The sequence below is a fragment of the Ictalurus punctatus genome, chromosome 25, assembly GCF_001660625.3.
Source record: "Ictalurus punctatus breed USDA103 chromosome 25, Coco_2.0, whole genome shotgun sequence".
Taxonomy (NCBI): Eukaryota; Metazoa; Chordata; class Actinopteri; order Siluriformes; family Ictaluridae; genus Ictalurus; species Ictalurus punctatus.
In genome coordinates this window covers 7399751-7419076 of record NC_030440.2, presented here as the reverse complement: position 1 = coordinate 7419076, position 19326 = coordinate 7399751, and the positions used below count along the sequence as shown (strand labels likewise).

Sequence of the window (19326 nt, the reverse complement as noted above, 5' to 3'; positions counted from 1 at the left end):
TCAACACCAGCCCTATTTCACACACGCACTTTCAAACACCAGATAAAGACTCTTAAATCTCACAATCCTCAACAGCAATATTACTTACCTCAAACCATGCACTGCCATTACTCAACACAATATGATTTTTCTATGCTTTTTTTTTTTGTTGAAAGGCTTTAAGGGTCTTTCAGTAGAACAATGAATAGCTGAAATACCAAATAGTTGCTCCAGTGAGTGATTGATTCCATAACTGTGTTATGTCTGTACTTGTCACTCAGGATGCTCTTATGACAGTGACTAATTGTTTAGAAATAGTTGGATAGTTGCTTCACTCCCTAAGTGGAGATACCTAAGGGTATATAGACTGGTGGCCACCACCATCCCCACCCCCATATCAAAAAGCATGTGAATGGCTCTCAGTGTACAAAGCTGATGCCAGGTATTTGCAGCATTGCTAGGTTTAATTTTAGGAGGCAGTCGTGTCAAACTGTCCTTCGCTTTTTTGCTAGAGGCTTCTAGGGGCTCCGTCAGCTGTTGCGGTTGCTGGCTCCTCTACATCCCTTCAGTTTCCAGTAAACAGCACGACAGAGTCAAACTAAAAAGACTTTGAACAAATACCCAGAGAGACAAAAAAATATATATATATATTGGTTCTTATAAGCTAGGCTGTGTAAATAAATGTTAGGTTAAATGAGAGTTAAATGAATAATTAAATTAAGCTGTTTGAGTGAGAATACAAGCCTCCAAAGGATGTCTTCTCTGTATGAACAAGTTTGTGTGTATAGAAGCGTGCCACCTCAGTGATCACCTTAACGCAGGTAGTCACTGAGTCGGTACATCACGCTTACTTCTGCGAGCGCAAACATTTGTCTCTGGATCTCACACGCTCCTCCCCCGCGGAGCTCGAGGCGGCCAATCGGCGGGCGTGCGACTGTTCGGACCCCCTTTCCCATACAGACTGCAGAGTTAAACTCGCGCCCGAGCTCTGAAACTAAGATCTTTATTCTCTCTGCGCGGCGACCGGACACCTGATCGCGCTCGGATGGAGGGGTGAAACCCGATCTTCCGAATGTACTGCTGCCCACGAAACCCGGAGGAGTGACTCACCACTAAGGACACGTGAAAAAAAAAAAAAACATGTCTTCTTCCTCGAGTGAGGTGATTGGCGTCGATGATATCAAGAGGGAGAGCTCGAGGGCACTGGAGACTCGGGGGAGTGTCAAGCTGGCCGCGCTCGATCCGGCCGGGTTGCCCATGGAGAACTCTGGCTCGGCGGCGGTGGCAGTTGAATGCGCACCGGCTTCTCTCGCGTTCTCACCGGAACAAGTAGCGTGCGTGTGCGAGGCACTGCTGCAGGGCGGCAATGTGGAGCGTCTTGCCCGCTTCTTATGGTCGCTACCACAGAGTGAACTGCTGCGCGGCAACGAGAGCATCCTTAAGGCGCAGGCCATAGTCGCGTTCCATCAGGCGCGCTACCAGGAGCTCTACTGCATCTTAGAGAACCACAACTTCAGCCCGTGCAACCACTCGTCCCTGCAGGACATGTGGTACAAGGCGCGCTATACTGAGGCGGAAAAGGCACGCGGTAGGCCGCTTGGCGCCGTGGACAAATACCGACTGCGCAGGAAGTATCCGCTGCCGCGCACCATCTGGGACGGCGAAGAGACCGTGTACTGCTTCAAGGAGAGGTCGAGGAACGCGCTCAAGGACATGTACAAGCGCAACCGTTACCCGTCCCCGGCGGAGAAGCGGAACCTCGCCAAAATCACTGGACTTTCTTTGACGCAGGTCAGCAACTGGTTCAAAAACAGGAGACAGCGGGACAGGAATCCATCAGAGGCGCAGTCCAAAAGGTACGAAGCACTTTTAAAGTACATAAAGAACAATTCTGCAACTTTCTTCTCATTGCGTAGAACTCGCATCCACACTAGGATGATGTATCTGACAGTGATTATTCAGAGTTTTACTTTAAAACATCTTCTTTTGGTTTTAGTAGGAATGCACTGGGATGCATACGCATATTTTCCCAGCAGTGGTCCTGCTGAATGGACACACATTCACGTTGTTTTGAAATACGAAGCTTTGGCCGTTCAAGTGAGGGGTCGTTTTTAAGAACGGCAGAGCGCGCGAGGTGCTCAAGGGAAAAGAAACAGAAAATCCCGCGGGAAAATATTCAGAAATCGATGAAATCCTATTAAGGCATAAGTGATGATGTTATCATTGATGTTAGATCAGCCAGAGCAGTATTATTTTGTAGGGACCTTTGAATGTTTGCTTGCCTGTGATGCAAAAGTGGCACTTTTGGATAGTCATTACTTTAACATACTCATCATGTATGTTTGTTAGTGGATTTTAAGCCCATTGTCTTCTCGTCGCTGGTAATCACTCGAGGAGATCTACCCATTAGGCCTTTATCTCCTGCTGTGGGTGCTGTGTCCGCTGTGTGTGTTTGTGTGTGGGTGTGTGTGTGTGTGTGCGTACGTGCGTGTGTGTAAACTAACTACACATGCAAGTCCCTGTGTGCACCTGGTTTCTGTGACATACTGACACTCATGCGATTCAGGCTCACAACAAAAATAACTAATTTCCCACTCCACCCACGCCCATGTCTTAGGTTGCTTTTATCATTTATAGTACATAGTGTAGTCTCGTAAATAAGGGAGGTCAGACTTTTTCCGTGCGCGTCAGCGGTGAGAAGACACGAAGGTGTTCCGCACTGAATAAACCATATACACAGCAAAATCTGCAGGGCTCATTTAAATTCTCTAAGAGTTCATTTGTGTCTAGGTGAACTCTGTAAATCATCCTCCAACATCTACTGTGAATTTTGCTGTATATGCAAGTATATATTTTAAAATATACTGGAAAAAAACCTATCCTAGTCTGCCATGTACTCTAAGTTGAAGATAATTGGATAGTTTGTTGGTGGTACTTAGTGTAGCCACAGCTGTCAGAGTCAGTAAGGAGACTCCAAGGCTGCCAAATGCTCACAGCTTTTCATTTGTTTGCAGGCCCAAGGACAAAAAGTCACTTTTAGAGGTTCCAAATGTTTCTTCTTCCAGATTTTCTTGGCAAAACAGTGTTATTCTTAACATAAAAATAAATGAGCTTTAATTTAAATTGATAACAACAAACTCATTTTCAAGAATAATCATTGCTGTATTCTAAAATCTCTCATGGGATTTCCATGTGTTAGGAAAGATGCATAGCATTTTAGAAAGAGATGATTAGGAGGGATGTATGAACATCAATTATTGAGGGGAATATAAGCCACTATCAGAAGAGAACAGGCCTGTTAACGCACCCCCAAAAATGCTTTTCAGTTCTGTAAGGTTTCATCTTGCGTATGGTGTCTTTTGCAATTCAGTTTTAATTGTGTTCATATAAATTATGCTCAAAATATTACACTTTGAGATTCAAAGGGAAAACATGTCCCCTTTTTAACCAGTTGTGATGGATCATTTACCTGCATTTTAGAATGAATAAGTGGCAACCTTAATGGAAGCACAAAGCTGTAATGGAAATAGAATAAATATGAATTTGTGCAAATACCATGGTGAATAAAACCCCAAAGCAACAGTATAAACTAATCAACTCTTTTGAATGCACTGTACCTGTTTAATGTGAAAATTATATGCATGAATCTGTACTGCACTGTCACTGAACATTTTCCAGGACTAATCAAACATGTCAGGCTCTCAACTTTGCTTAAAAGACACCCATTAAGCTACTCTATGTAATAAAGTTCATGTTTAAAGTAGGCTGCATTCAAAAAACTCTCCTGTGTCTTGCAGTGAATCAGATGGCAATCATAGCACAGAGGATGAGTCAAGTAAGGGGCAGGAAGAGCTTTCTCCTCGTCCTCTCTCTAGTGGCTCTGCTGGTTCCATTGCCCTTGGCACTAGCCCTGCTGTGGCATACTCCGATGGTACCACCACTGTCATCCAGCAGATCGGGGATGCCAAAATGTCTCCACTGGCTGCAGGAATGGGTTTCAATGGCGACCTGACAAACGCCAACTCTCACTATCTTAATGGTGGAGCATATGTTCAGTCACATGGCAGCAACAATCTCCTGAATGGACTTGGATCCACAAGTGGTCACTTCTTGACCTTCGATCCTCAGAGGATGTCCCATGGCCAAGAGAGGCTACTGGGTGGCTCCTCTGTGTCTTATGCCTCTTATTCAATGGGGGCTCCAGAAACCACAGTTGGAAAACTAGATGGTATGCAGCCTCTGGTGTCACATTCAGAACATGGAGCAGTGCCCTCAGTCGTGACCTTTGCCACTACCACGTCCTCTTCCTCCTCTCCGTCTGGAGCTCCTCATCTCAGCAACTACAGCATGGTCAACCTTCCTGGAGTTGAGAACAACCTGGGTCTTCCTCCTTTACTGCTACCGCCATCTTCTACAGCACCCTCTCACGGTAGGAGAAAAGTGTTTTCAATCTTTAATCACTGCACAGATATGTCATATACTGCACAAATATAATAAATACTCTGGACATTTTTTAGCCACTTTTAAAAATGCCTGATTCTGTTATCACTTTCCAGACTACCTACACATAAGGATTTGAGTATAACTCAATATGATGATATCATTATATATAATATTATATAATATAATATATAATTATGGTTATTATGCTTAGAATTATGTTTGCTTTGTAGAGTTTATTTAGATTTTTTTGTTTGTTTGTTTAAATCACTTTAAACCTACACACCTACTGTGTGTAGGTGAACTGGTGTGTAGGACTGGAAGTTCAAGAGTAGGGCTGGGCCCCATGATATACCACATCTATTCAACAGTGGAAGCTTATGTACAAAAGATCAATTCAGGCATTAAGCTTCTTTGTTTCTTCTCTCCCCTGAGTCTCCACAACAGTTGGCACAGACTTCACACCAAACCTAAGCTAATTGCATCACTACTTTGGAGTATATCACGACAGAATTTTATCTGGTCTTCATTGTTCTAACATCAGACACAATGCTTTGTTCTATACAGAGATCAGTGGTGCAGGGATTTGTAAAAGAGGATTGTGAATCAGAAATAGGAGCAGTGTATTGTGAATAAAATAAAGCTGGAGTGGGGTGGGGGTCAGGTCACGTTTGCGATGACTTCAGGATTGCAACAAATAACAGGCCTCAATGACATTATCCCCACCTCCTCTCCGTGGCCCTAACCACACGCTAATGGTTCTTTCCATGAATATTTTATAGCCACATCAATAACAGCAAGGCTGACTGTGTGCTGCTGCCCTCTCAGAACAACCCTCATTTTTTTATCCTTTAATATGCAGTTTACGAGCCACATAAAAACAAACCCACCCTTGGCTGAACTTTTGATTTAGGAGGAAAACGGTTGAGACTAAATGATCCACTAAAAAAAGACAATATTAAAATTGTTTAGCCAAAAAACCCTCTTTTCTTCAGCCCATAATTTTAAGGCAATCCAATAAAATATGAATCAATAAAACACTGGTTTTGATGTCCAGTGCTGCAAAACATATGAAGCAGCTGTTTCAGTTGCTTTTTCCATTTAACAATGCTTTAGTCTGTGACATAAAGACTTGTATATGAATGACAGAGTTTATTAACAAAATAAACATACATATATAATATTTGTATATGTATTAATATATATATATAATCTATTACATAAACATATGCATGCATTGGAAACAATCATATAGGTATTGGTTTATATTTGGATTCTTTCACATTTTGGCAGCAAGAAACTTATTGGAAAAAAAAAATGTGGTTCTTCCTGTAGTAAATGAGTTTGAGATTGTAAGAGGGGTGGCTGGCGCTGTGTGATTATTTATCAATTCAGCAAGCCTAATGGAAGAAAATGTCCTGGCCAAATGCCAGTAGTCTATCTCTCTGGGAGTTATGTGCCAAGAGCTACATTCTAGAGTTACAAGGAAATCACAGAGAATGTAACCGCAAACAGAAAATGAAAAAGGTGTTTCATTTTCACATAAAATAGTACTTGGAAAAATGGTGGTGTGACATAAAGGAGTAGAAATGGAGGAAGAGACAGAGAGAGAGCGAGAGAGAGAGAGAGAGAGAGAGAGAGAGAGAGAGATGAATGATGCACCTAAGATATATAGAAACACATAATCATGCAATCTAGAGAACTGTTATGCATGCATTCCCCCTTCATTCCACCTCTCTGATTTTTTTTTTTTTTTTTTTTTTTTACTCAGAGGCCATTAGTTATTAGCTGTGAGAAATGCTGGTTCTCCCATCTGCTAAAATAGCACAGTAGAATTAACAGGAAAGAAAGATCAGAGTGGGCAAATCAGGATTTAGGCCAAGGTGTGTACTGGGGGATTAACCTGTGGTCAGCCTAGTCAGACAGGGCGTGGTGGCTCACTTAACAACATTGTCTTATTCTATTTGTCGCCCCCAGCAGGCTCAGCCCCACTGGACGGGGTGGTCAGCAACTCGCCCCAGCACTCAGGGCAACCCCTGCTCTACACACTCAACCAGGCCGTCAAGCAGGAGCCTTTGGACATTGGGGTGGCCTACACATATCCCTCCAGTGTGCCCCTAGACCAAAGTGGCAACTTGGGCTACACAGCATCCCTCTTTCTCTCCACCAACCTCAGCCACTCACCCAACAGTGTAGGCCCCCTGGCTCCTGCAGCCACAGCTGCTATCACCTCGGTGCTCTCTGGTACAGAGGGTCACTCCGGTCTGACTCACACCACCCGCGGCCTCCAGGAAAATGGGGGAGCTCTGCCCTCAGACTACAGAGCACAGGAAGCACAGCTGCCCCTGTCCGACAATCTTGAGACCCCTGCAGGTACTGGTGAGGGCCCTCCTGGAGTGTGTGGTGATCTGGACATGGAGGGAAAAGAGCTGGCCAAGCTGCAGACTGTTCAGATGGACGAGGACAGCAATGACCTCTGACCCCTGTAATCACAACATCTGAAGAGCTGTATTTCATTAGCGGTTGATTTTCTTGCACTGCAGCATAACTATAAAGGTCTCCTAAGCACACATCAGTCTTTTTATACTTTCTCGCTTTTACGATAATGTATGCAAGATGTGTGCAAATAGGTGGAACACATGAACAGTGCCTTTGTATCACTAAATAAGAGTAGCCTCACATGTCCTGACTTGCACTCAGATGGCTGCAGAATGTACTTGTTGATGCACTGACCCTGGACAAGATGTCTCAGCACTGTCTTTTTCTCTCCTATTTGCAGTAATGGAGATTTTCATTCAGAGAGAAATGGAGAGTGATACCACATGGAGGACTGAGAGAGGGAGTGAGGGAGAGAGAGAGAGAAAGAGAGAGAGAGAGACAGAGAGAGAGAGAGTGAGAGTACAGTATAAAATAGCAGATGTGTTTGGTGAGTCTTGCAAATGTTTCTGCACTATCACTGCAGCTTCATACTGATTCTTTATTTTACTCTCCAAATTTTTATCAAAGCACAGATGTTTAATTTTTTTTGTTGACGTTTGGTTTTTGTATTTAATTTTTTGAAGCTTGAAATAGCAATGTGAACAACGTTTTGTTATGTTTAGCTTTTTAAGCAATTTAAGTTCAACACGGACTTAACCACAGGTGAGAAATTTTTGTCCTTGATATGAAAAAATTGTATTATTGGGCATTCAGCGTCTGGTCTCATGTACCTTCCTTAAAGAAATGAAATCCTTACAGTAGTAAATGATTTCAGTTGTAAGAAAAACTGGTTGTAGGCCATTTTTGTGTTTTTGCTTTACTGTATAAAAAAACCCCCAACCACTACAGTTCATTAAATGATTCTGCAGAATATAAACCTTAATGTATGAGTTACAGACACCGTTAGCAATCACATGCTGTAAGTGATTCTGAGAGTTACAAGTTCGGTCCTGCACTCAGAAATGGAACCAACTTATTTTTATAAACCATTCACCTCTATTAAATCTTTATATTTATACATGCATAATGAATGGTGAATGGATTTTATGTGTCACTGACACCAGTATTTCACACTGGAGTCCTGGGTTGACATTTGGATAACTGAAGAAAATGACATCACCTGGAATGAATCATACATTATTGGAAGCAGTAGGTAAGTTGGCTCTGTGTTTTACCCAATAGTGTGACGTCAGCGGCAAAGAAATACAAGACTCTCCATTTAACAAGATTAGGCTATGACTTGGGCCTCTAGGACAGCTGGCCATGATGCTCAGACATTACTAATGCATGAATGTATGCATATGCAGCATAATGGAGATCATATTCTCATAAGCTCAAATTCTCCTTATGGGTGTCCTCTGTGATCATTTGCCAGTGCCTGGCAGCTGCATGTGCCAGGCCATTTTTAAAGTGCCATCCGAAAAGAAGAGTGGATGTGGAGAAGCTGCATGTTCTAGTTGGATTTTTCAGAGATTTCTGCACATGACCAAACAGGAACAGGCTTCTGTCGAGCTTGAGTTATCATTTGTTAAGCACAAGATAAAATCTTGTCTTGTAGGAACACTTTAACAGCCTGTGCAAGATGACAGTTTGTTCTGCATGTGCATCCGCACGTAAGTGCATGCAATAGAACATTTCGTCGTTTCGTCAGATGTTGATTTTTAAAGATGCATGAAAATGTTTATCAACTGTAGGCTCAAATAAGGGTGGAATGGACTTCATGAAGGTCTTTACTGTATCGTGGGAACGCTTCCTTCTTGTGACACCAGGGCATGTGAGTCCAAGCTAATTGAATGGCACCAAGGTAGGACTGGTTCACACACACAAAGAGGAAAAATGCCCAGGTAAAGAATCTATTGTTACCTGTGCAAAGGTGACCCTGTCGCCTAGGGCAGCAGATTAGCTGATTGCTAGGTATCAAATGGCACCTCCTGGAATATTGAAGGGTAAGAAAGCACTTTTGTTTGGGGCTTTTTGAGCTAAGAACCAATGGCCATGGCAAACGGACATGTGTGTTTCGTGTCCCCCATTTCCCTTGGGCTGCCTGCGTGTCAGCCACTGTGTGTAACGTGGGGTATCTTGTTGCCTTGCTGTATTGTTCAGATATGGACGTCACAGCGTCTCCATGGGCAGTGAATGGGAAGGCTTTTTGTGAAACCTTTTGTGAGCTTATCATCCCCTAGGACATAAGTACAGTACACAAAAACAAAGTGAACCTTCAAGTCCATCCAATCTCAGATTTCACAATAAGTATGATGTAAGGGAGAAATAATGGTATATGGAAATTTGATAGCAAGATACTGCCCATTATCTTAGTATTCAAACATATCTTTAGTGTTCAGATTGTTCAAGGGACCCAACCCCACCATTTTCTGTTTGTCCTTGTGTACATTTTCAAATCTGGCACAAGCGCATAAATGCTGGCTGTAGCAGGCTGTAAAAAAAAAAAAAAAAAAAAAAAGGGAGAAAAAAAAGAAAAGAGGGAACCCTGTAGAAGTGGGCTTATTAAAGAAGCTGACCCCTGACTTTTGCATGCAATTTCAAAGCATGACATTTAGTGCGCTGCCGTAGCCTGTGAGGCGCGGGTAACCTGAGCTGGAGCCCTGAGCGCCCCAACCCTACACACTGTGCTAATGTGAGGTCAGAGGCCAACTGGGTCTGTATGATTCACAGACCCACCACTTCACACACATACATACACACAAGCAAGCAAACAGGGAAGCATAGAGATGATGAGGCACATGTTCAGTGTAATTGTGTGTGATAGAAAGTTGTAAATGTGTATAATTGTTATGAACAGAGCTAGATCATATGAATCTGGAGAAGAGAGCTGCTTTTGGATAATTTGAGTAAATAACTATCTGCCTGTGAAAATCCCTGTGAGTAAATCAACGAAAAATACTGTCATTAAGAAAGATGGATAGGTAATTGATAAGAGGAAGACTCCCACAGATACATTCTCTGTTACACTCAAAAAGATATGCTTCGTCTGTAAGACATTGCCATGACAAGACTACAGGCTTCTTATGCATGATGAAAACTTCTGAAGCAGAAACACAATATTTGCCCAAAGTAAGAGTTGAAAGCCAGCCAAGAGCAAGACAAATTTTCTCCAGGGCAACAGAGGTCACTGTGGTTTATCTGAGTCCCATATAAATGATGTAGGGGAGATTCATAAACGTCTGAAAAGTATTGTGAATATATTTATTGCTGGCTATTTTCTAGACAGATAACTCAGGCTGCATGCAGCAAAACTAGATGAAAATTGGACTCTAAAGAAAGTTTCCAAATCCCATTCGTTTCCACAAAATAATTAATGAAGTGATCTACAAGAAATAAAAATTAAATAAACATTATGGTTAGATCACTTGTATAAAGTTTAACTATGAATTATTTGTTGAACTTAATCCAAGACTGTTGTGCATTGGTTGGACCAGTGGACTTTGGATTTTTTTTACATACATACATACATACATACATATATATATATATATATATATATATATATATATATATATATATATATATATATATATATATATATATATATACACACACACACACACACACACACACACACACACACACACACACACACATATATATATATATATATATATATATATATATATATATATGAACAAAATGACAAGAATGAAACCCTGAATTAGGCAATTAAAGAAATTAGCAATTAAACAAATTGCTGGTGTGATATGTATGGTGGATATATACATCTAGTATTACAGAAGAATTACATATAAATGATAAATGACTAGCCTTCAGTCATGACACTACTAACTTTCCTAACCAAAACAATAGACTTTTAGTAGGCTTTATTATTTTATATTAATTTTCATAATCAAGCTACAACGCAGTATTATGCAAGAAAGGAAAGTTTATAAAATAGGCCTATAAAAATATACATCTGCCAAAAACACATTCACTGAAGCTTTCCTGACAGGTCTGACAGGACTCATGACTGTTCAAGGTCCAAACTGGGATTTAGAAGGATGTCGCGAATAGCTCGACTACCAGTTGAGGTTTTTAAATAAACTATTTTTTAAAAAGATATGATTTTGGTATAAAAGATAATAATCTATTCGAAATATAGCCTAAAACATATCTTAATATTCATACACCATAAACTCGTTGCAAATTTTAATCATTGAAATAACATGACGCTTAAACTCCATGATCTCTAATTATAATTCACAAATAATTAAAAAATTATTATTTAGCCTTACAAGCTAATAAATTTATATATATATATATATATATATATATATATATATATATATATATATATATATATATATATATATATATATATTTCTTGTTTTCTTGTCGATGTCGTTTGCATGGGGTTCTGTCTTTTAGACTATAGGTCTTGTGCTTCCCTATGTAAATCCCTATTTATTTTGGGATTTAAAAAATGCGGTAGTACACCCCCCCCCCCTCTCTTTCTCTCTCTCTCTCTCTCTCTCTCTCTCTCTCTGTGTGTTGCTTTTCGGCGTTGCGGTCTCCAGCCCCTCGCCTTCAGGCTGTAAAAGAGCACATCTTGAAATGATCAGGGTCTGAGAGCGACCAGAGCCTTTCAGCTTCAGCTTTAAGACGGGCGTCTCAGTGTAGAGGAGACACAAGGACAAGCAGAGCCGTCCATCACTGACCTGAGAGATGAAAAAGGTCTATGTACCAGCTAATAAAAGACTACAAGTCGTAAAGTTTAAGGAAATTCCAAGTCCCTGATTCTTGTATGGTAAAGAACGTATACTTAAAAGAAACTATTACAAACATTTGAAGTCATTAAGCATTTGCATAAAAGATCTGTCTTTAAAATGTGGGTCTATAAAAGAAATGGTTTAAATAGATACGAAGTAAGCAGCATTTATTGTAATAACATTTTAAAATTTAGGTCAGATTATTATCACTTCGTGTGGAGGTCTTTGTTCAAACGTGTTCAAAAAGAAAATGAAATACATGAAATATTATATATTACGTATGAAGATTTTTTTCCGAACAGATGGAGGGACCATCTTTACAAGACTCCTCATCTCGCCGACCCTCCAGAGACAGTGGGCAAAAAATGTTTTCACAGGTGCCTGAATTGCCCTCTAAACCTAATTAAGTCCTTACTTTATCTTAGTGACCCAGGGCTAAATTCATAGGACAATCCAGACATCAGTGCAGGAGGGTAGGATAAGGAGTGCGTGGCCCACTGAGTGGACTCTGTGGTCTTCTTGAAAATGGACGCTCCGTCTCCAATTAAATTATAAAGAGGTGCTCCATTCCGGGTGAGTGATCGTGAGCTCCGCGTCGCCCTGGTGTCATATTGCAGATTTCAGCGCAGATAAAGAAATGCGATCTATTCCTTAAAACAGCGACTGGGTAGCAAAGAGCTGGACGAACACAGAACTCATTTACTAATGCAGTGGTTTTCGGTTTCACTGTACAGAAGATGGGGGGAAAGAGAAGCCAGGGGGAGATGGTAGGGGGAAAGACTTGCACAATGTTAAAGGAAAACAAATTACTCAACCGAGGAATCTGCTCACGCGCTTAAACTGTGCGCATATATATATATATATATATATATATATATATATATATATATATATATATATATATATATATATATATATATATATATATATATATATATAGTAAAAATTGTATACATATACATATATGTGTGTGTGTGTGTGTGTGTGTATATATATATATATATATATATATATATATATATATATATATATATATATATATATATAGACATATACATACATAGACTGAACTTGGGTTTGTCTAATTTCGGATAAAGAGTCGGAAGCTTTGAAGTGGGGGTTTCAGTACGCCTAGGTTTAGGGCTTATCTCTTAGCAGCACTGTGTTATCTCTCCACCTCTAGAGCTTGATTGTTTTTTAATGGGACACTAAGTATCTAATCACCGCAGTGTGCGCGCTGGGACCTCACGCATCTTCCCAATAAACACTTGGCAAGCCAAAAAAAAAAAAAAAGAAAGAAAATAGTGTGGCGATTACGTGCATAAATACAGTAAATTGGCAACCCAAAAGGATCTACCCCCCCCCCCTTTTTTTTTTTTTGCATTACTGATCTATGTGCGGGATTTTATTTCATAAGATGTCTAGGTCAGTCTAGGATATGTCTCGGATAGCTGCATGCTCAAACTGGAGAAAAGTTTCTTAAAAATCTAGTTAACCCCCATCCCCTTCCAATTCACACATTGCACTGCATGCAGTTGCTCGTTAATTCATTAATAATTTAACGGCTTTAAAGTTGTTTAAGTTAAATGTAAGATCGGTAAATGGGCAAAGTGGGCTTGAGGTGGGGATGGAAGTGAGCGTAGCCTTCGGAGACCCACTGTAATTGATTAGTATCGAGGTGCTCCACTCCCTCAGGTAAAACTGGAGACGGGAGATCTAGTTTCAGACCACCGAGTTCCCGAGGGAGGAAATGGCAGCAGAGCTCTTGCTTTAGCTGTTCGGATAGGGCGCGTGGAGAGCCAATCAGCGCGCGCGCTGCGCTCTTTTAGCGCGACACCACTGGACGGGCAGCACACCGTCTCCAACCAACGACCAAAACTTAGGAGCTTGTTGACACGGACATCTCCTACCAAGGCATTTTGTAGGACCTTTTCGAAACCATTTTATTAGCATCAGCACTATCGCATTCGGATTCAGACCCTATTCCGCTCTTTTCTGCAGTCCAAAAACAGAGCGGTTTGGCCGACAGGAGTAACGCGCCCACCGTCCGTCATGTCCATGTTGCCCTCGTTCGGCTTCACGCAGGAGCAGGTCGCTTGCGTGTGCGAGGTGCTACAGCAGGGCGGAAACCTCGAGCGACTGGGCCGCTTTTTGTGGTCCCTGCCGGCCTGCGACCACCTCCACAAGAATGAGAGTGTGCTCAAGGCTAAAGCTGTAGTGGCGTTCCACCGTGGCAACTTTAGGGAGCTGTACAAAATCCTGGAGAGCCACCAGTTTTCGCCGCACAACCACCCCAAACTGCAGCAGCTGTGGCTGAAAGCCCACTACATCGAGGCCGAGAAGCTGAGGGGGCGGCCGCTGGGCGCTGTGGGTAAATACCGAGTACGGAGGAAGTTTCCTTTACCGCGCACCATATGGGACGGTGAGGAGACCAGCTACTGTTTCAAAGAGAAGAGCCGCGGCGTGCTGAGGGAGTGGTACACGCACAACCCATATCCCTCTCCACGAGAAAAAAGAGAGCTGGCTGAAGCCACAGGGCTCACAACCACACAAGTGAGCAATTGGTTTAAAAACAGGAGACAGAGGGATCGAGCCGCTGAGGCCAAAGAAAGGTAAACTGCAAATCACAGAATGAAAAATCTCATTTTGAACTATAGTCCCACATCTAGTCTTAAAACCTTCAGATCACTGAAACATAATTAGCAAGTCAACAAGAACAACACTCCTTAATGTATGATGCCATGACAAACAAAATGTTTAATTCAGTCCCAGCTTACTGATTTGTTCTTATTATATTCGTCTTTAATATATATATATATATATATATATATATATATATTTATATATATATATATATATTAACCCATTTAGATATATGCAACGTTAAAGTAATGCAGATGTGGTTGTTTATACACAACCATAAAAGTAGACCAGAGTAATGCACCAGTGTTGAATTAACATTTACTGAATTAATTGGCGCACGGTTTAATTGACATTTCTTGTGCTCGACTGAAAACCAGACGGGTTCATTTATTTCTGGTATATTTGCAGTGTGCGGCAAATATCACCCGCAGAAATAGCTGTTTTAACATATTTCAGGAAGTATGCTGGGTCACTATCACGTGCTGTATCAATTACACATTAAATATCAAACACGGAGACATAAATGACTAAATGTCCTTAATAAATAAGTGCAGGGTTTTGTAGTTCTAACTAACATATAAACAAACAATTTTATTTGCAGTAGAGAATAAGAATAACCCTTATCAGCTTCCAGCTGACATTTACATATTTTCAAAGCCATCATCATCATCCTCATCATCATCATCATTGTGACACCTTCCTACGTCACTGACAACTGAAATTATTATTATTATTATTATTATTATTATTATTATTATTATTATTATTATTATATAAATATCCTGAATAATATTTGAAATATTTTTTTACTATTAACTATTAGCGATTTTTTTCTCGAGGTTGTTTTTTTTTGGATAGTTTTCGATATAAATTTCTTAGGTCAATACAAAAAATTTTCAAAACACCATGCAACACAGATTCTCCTCAAGTTAAAACTGTGATTTAAAAAAAATAACAAAATTTTTAAATGGCATTTTCTCTCAACTAGAGAAATCTTTTTGGAAATAATATTTTTAATGCATAACACCACATTTCCAGTTTATTTAACTGGGGATTAATGAACCCTTGAACAAAGCATGTTATTCACTGAATAAACTGGTCCAAGTTATGGTTGAAACTGGGTGGATAAAAAAAAAAGAAAATGTAAAGTTATATATATATATATATACTCAATCTCAACTGAAATTAGACTGATTACATCCTGAATAATACTGAATAAACATTTTCCATCCCTGACATAAAATTGGATGGGTTTAAATCCGTTTCCCCATCGAGACACTAGGACATCTAAATAATGTAAAACATCTAATGTAGGACATCTAAATTATAATAAAGTCCTTAATAAATCCTAGCATAGCTGCTTATTTGAATAGTGTAATCATGGTTATGGCCAGAAACTCTAATATCCTTATATAATGCTAAAAAAATAAAATAAAAAAAATAAAGAAGCCTAAACAATTTTGTACTTTGTGTTTCTCCCAAACTTTGGCAGAGAGAACAGCGAGAACAGCAACGCAGGAGCGAACAAACAGAACCAGCTGTCTCCGTTGGACGGCGGCAAGTCGCTAATGTCCAGCTCAGAAGAGGATGAATTCTCTCCTCCGCAGAGTCCCGAGCAGAACTCCGCTCTCCTGCTGCAGGCTAACATGAACCACCCCGCCTCCTCCTACAGCATGAGCGGCCTGGCCATGCAGAGCCACCCGCACCAGCACCAGCTCCACGACTCCATACTGGGACCTCTGACCTCCAGCCTGGTGGACCTGGGCTCTTAAGCCATCAAGACTGCAATTCTATTTATTTTTTTTGTTGTTGTTTTATTTTGTACGGATCAATAGAGCGAGCTATTCTGCCACTTTACTGTAGATATAAACCTCGAACGGTATAATGTGAACACCAGAGTCTGTAGAGTTTTTTTTCCTGGTAAAGTTTCACAGTAGGTTTATACCGCAGTAGCAGGCTGATAGCCGCATGGACTGACATTTGCCAAGTCGTTAAACTGGACAGAGGACAAAACCAAAATCAGTAAATAAAACCAGTCTTCATCACTCTCACTACGCCTTTGCCACTGTCTGATTTTGCAGCGACTGTTTTACAGCCATTCATCTTCAAATACAAACATGAAACAGTTACAAACACGACACAGTTACAAATATGAAGCAATTTACGTTTTTTTTTTTAAATTGGTGTTGATCGTAATGCGACTGTAAGATGAGCCGATCCTCATAAAAAAAAAACTCAGAGTAGTCACATGTAATTATTTTTAACAAATGAAAATTCCTTAATAACATTATTTATTTTATGTTATTTCACTTTATTTTATGTGATGCAGACAAAATCCGTGCGATCGTGCGATCGCTTTCCCCACTGGAATGTTTTTAACCAGATCCTACTTCAGGTCAAAACCCTGAGATCACAATTCATTTGAATACGTTATTAATAATAAAAGATTTATTAAAATAAAACAAAAACAAAACAACAACAAAATATGATACCAGTAAATGTGTGATGAAAACTAACAACAGCGACAACAACGATAACAACAACAACTATAAAAAAAAATACGATGATAATAATAATAATAATAATAACAATAACAATAATAATAATAACAATAACAATAACAACAATAATAGGAATAATAATAGGAATAACAACAACAACAACAACAACAACAATAATAATAATAATAATAATAATAATAATAATAATAACGATGATGATAATGATGATGATGATGTTGATCTGTGGTTAGTTATACAAAAGATGTCTTTCTAAAAGTGTGCATGGCCAGACACAGGGGAGGCTTGTTGACTTTTCCTGAGCCCCGGGAGGCGCGTGCTGCTTATCCGCTCGCAGCGCCTCGTTCCGTTTCTTTGGCTGCTGTTTGCTTTGCGCTCTCTCACTGTTTGCTCTGGCGGTTCAGGGCCAAAGAGAAGACACTAGCTGCCCTAAGTGCACTCACGCGACTTCATTCACAAGTTTATATATATATATATAAAAAAAAAGACAAAACAATAAGCACAATGCAAACATATATAAAGTAAAGCTGATTTTGGCTTGCTTGATAACTTTGTGTTTCGGCTTTATGCTTTCTTTTTTCTTTTCTTTTTTTTTTTTTTACATTGAAATTATTACAAAAAATATTGATTTGATATTATCAGTCAGATATTTCGTCATCAAATTTCCGTATGTATGCGTTTATGTAGGTTATGTCAAACAGATGAATGACTATATCAAATGAACTAGCAGATCTAATACACAAGTTTATTACAATTCAGTTATGACTTTTGGTTACAATCTTTATTTGTATTTTTTTGTGCAGTGCTATATGCTGGTATGGCGTCCTAGCCTGACTGATACGTCTGTCCTGTGAACAAGGGAATATGCAGAACATTTTCAGCTGAGTAGCAACGATTTGCACCTTTTGACCTTGGGCGTCAATTCCTTGAGGCAGATATGACTGCCCCCATCTCAGTAGCATCCATCCATTTTAGTGCCAAGACTTAAAAACGCTAATAAATAGACTAATGTCAAAAGTGGTCTACATGGTATTTAGTATTGTTGGCGGATTTAGAAAGCCACAAATATTCGGGGAGAACACTGGACAAACTGTGTTTAATAGTTAGACGTGCAGACCTCTGTTTTCCTTTGTTTGCTTGAAAGTTTTGGTACCCCGCGGCCTCCCACCCAGCCCGACGCGCGCATGTCACACTCAGTTTTGAGCTGAGAGCACCGCGGATTTCCGGTCGCTAATCAGAACCAGGCGCTGTAGCAGTACTGAGCAGTGCTAGGGAGCCAGCGCTGGCCATAGACACAAACCCTGTTACATTCCTTTCTGCTCAGAACCCGTGTGAAATTATCTTAAGAACACTGTATTGAAGATATTCACAGTAGTTCTAAAACTTTTCAACTTTTCTAATGACATTTCAGTCGTAATGACAGTCGTCCTATTCGACAGTAAATATATTATTCGTTTTAGATTCAGCTGGAAAAGCATTAAACAGACTATAGTGCCAAATCCTTGCAAAAATCCAGTTTGGTCCGACAGACTACCAGCTGCCAAAACAGAGTTGAACTTGTAGCCTAGACTAACTTTGCTAGCTAGATGGAAACGGGTTTATGAGTTGTTTCAAGAGAATAACACCACAGTAAGGCAGTAAGAAGTGACTGTAGTCGAATATGGAGGATGGAAAATAACTTACCAGCTGGATAAACTTAACCAATTCAGCTTGTGTTTTGGCAGCTAGTATCTGGTCAGAGTAAGCTGGATTTTTCATTTGGAGTGGTTTTTCTTTCAGTCATTTAAACCGTCGAGGGGATTTTTTATTTTTTAAATGTTTTTTTGCAAATGTTTGATTGTTGCTTTAAAAATATGTGATACAATGGACTCTGATCCAACCTACTTGCTGTGTACTGCTGATTTTGCAGTAGGCACATCACCTAACAGAAATAATATTGACTAATATTAACATTTTAAAGCATTTAAAAATATTTTTAAATAAACATGTTTCACACAATAATCAACAGCACCACATCAAAAGCAATATAAAGACAATTATAAAATGAATGAGTATATAAATAAATAAATAAATAAATAAAAACAGTGAGAAATTACTTCGCTTTAATCAGACACTATATGTAAAACTTATGGACCTGTAAACAGTATCATCAAATTGTAAAGGTTAAATTATTACTTGTTATTGATGTTAAACCATGGATGAACTTTCAGAATTAGCTTTTTGACTCTTGCACTTTCTCAGCTGAACCATTATTTAGTTATTGCCCGGAAAGCCAGTGGGCTTGGTACCAAAGGTTGGTGGTTGGCCAAGGTAGCTTTTAAGATGGTTCAGGTTTCTCTTTCCTTGCTGCCGCTCAGAGCCAACTCTCTGCTGCACCACTAAATCAAGGTGAGCACACAAAGCGTCAGTCTGTGCTGGATGTGAATAAGATATATAGGGAGTTTCTTCTGTGGGAAGAAAAGGGTTCGGCTGTAATGTGAGCAGTCCCGTGGGGGCGAGGTTGGGTGTACAAGTGAGTCCCATTCTCTTCACTCATAATGTGGGGGGAG

General features: G+C 40.0%; 2 protein-coding genes across 3 annotated transcripts; both read left to right on the top strand.

Moving 5' to 3' along the window:
• Positions 1 to 850: 850 nt before the first annotated feature.
• On the top strand, positions 851 to 7684 carry six4b (SIX homeobox 4b). Of its 2 annotated transcripts, none has more exons than XM_017456644.3 (3): positions 851 to 1835; positions 3777 to 4408; positions 6400 to 7684. In XM_017456644.3, exons 1-3 carry the CDS (start codon positions 1120 to 1122, stop codon positions 6897 to 6899), a joined length of 1848 nt encoding a protein of 615 aa, XP_017312133.1. In that variant the 5' UTR covers positions 851 to 1119; the 3' UTR covers positions 6900 to 7684. The 2 variants fall into 2 exon arrangements, with proteins under 2 accessions (XP_017312133.1, XP_017312132.1); XM_017456643.3 differs by having other exon boundaries at positions 852 to 1835; positions 6397 to 7684.
• Positions 7685 to 13216: 5532 nt separating this feature from the next.
• six1b (SIX homeobox 1b) lies at positions 13217 to 16309 on the top strand. The gene is made up of 2 exons (XM_017455426.3): positions 13217 to 14227; positions 15751 to 16309. Exons 1-2 carry the CDS (start codon positions 13668 to 13670, stop codon positions 16028 to 16030), a joined length of 840 nt encoding a protein of 279 aa, XP_017310915.1. The 5' UTR covers positions 13217 to 13667; the 3' UTR covers positions 16031 to 16309.
• The last annotated feature ends 3017 nt before the right edge of the window (positions 16310 to 19326 follow it).

Excerpts from the sequence above, each read along its gene's own strand:
- six4b (XM_017456643.3), top strand. The coding sequence starts at position 1,120 with ATGTCTTCTTCCTCGAGTGAGGTGATTGGCGTCGATGATATCAAGAGG. Across the intron at positions 1,836-3,776 it reads TCAGAGGCGCAGTCCAAAAG|TGAATCAGATGGCAATCATA; the intron begins GTACGAAGCACT and ends TGTGTCTTGCAG. Across the intron at positions 4,409-6,396 it reads TTCTACAGCACCCTCTCACG|CAGGCTCAGCCCCACTGGAC; the intron begins GTAGGAGAAAAG and ends TGTCGCCCCCAG.
- six1b (XM_017455426.3), top strand. The coding sequence starts at position 13,668 with ATGTCCATGTTGCCCTCGTTCGGCTTCACGCAGGAGCAGGTCGCTTGC. Across the intron at positions 14,228-15,750 it reads GCCGCTGAGGCCAAAGAAAG|AGAGAACAGCGAGAACAGCA; the intron begins GTAAACTGCAAA and ends AAACTTTGGCAG.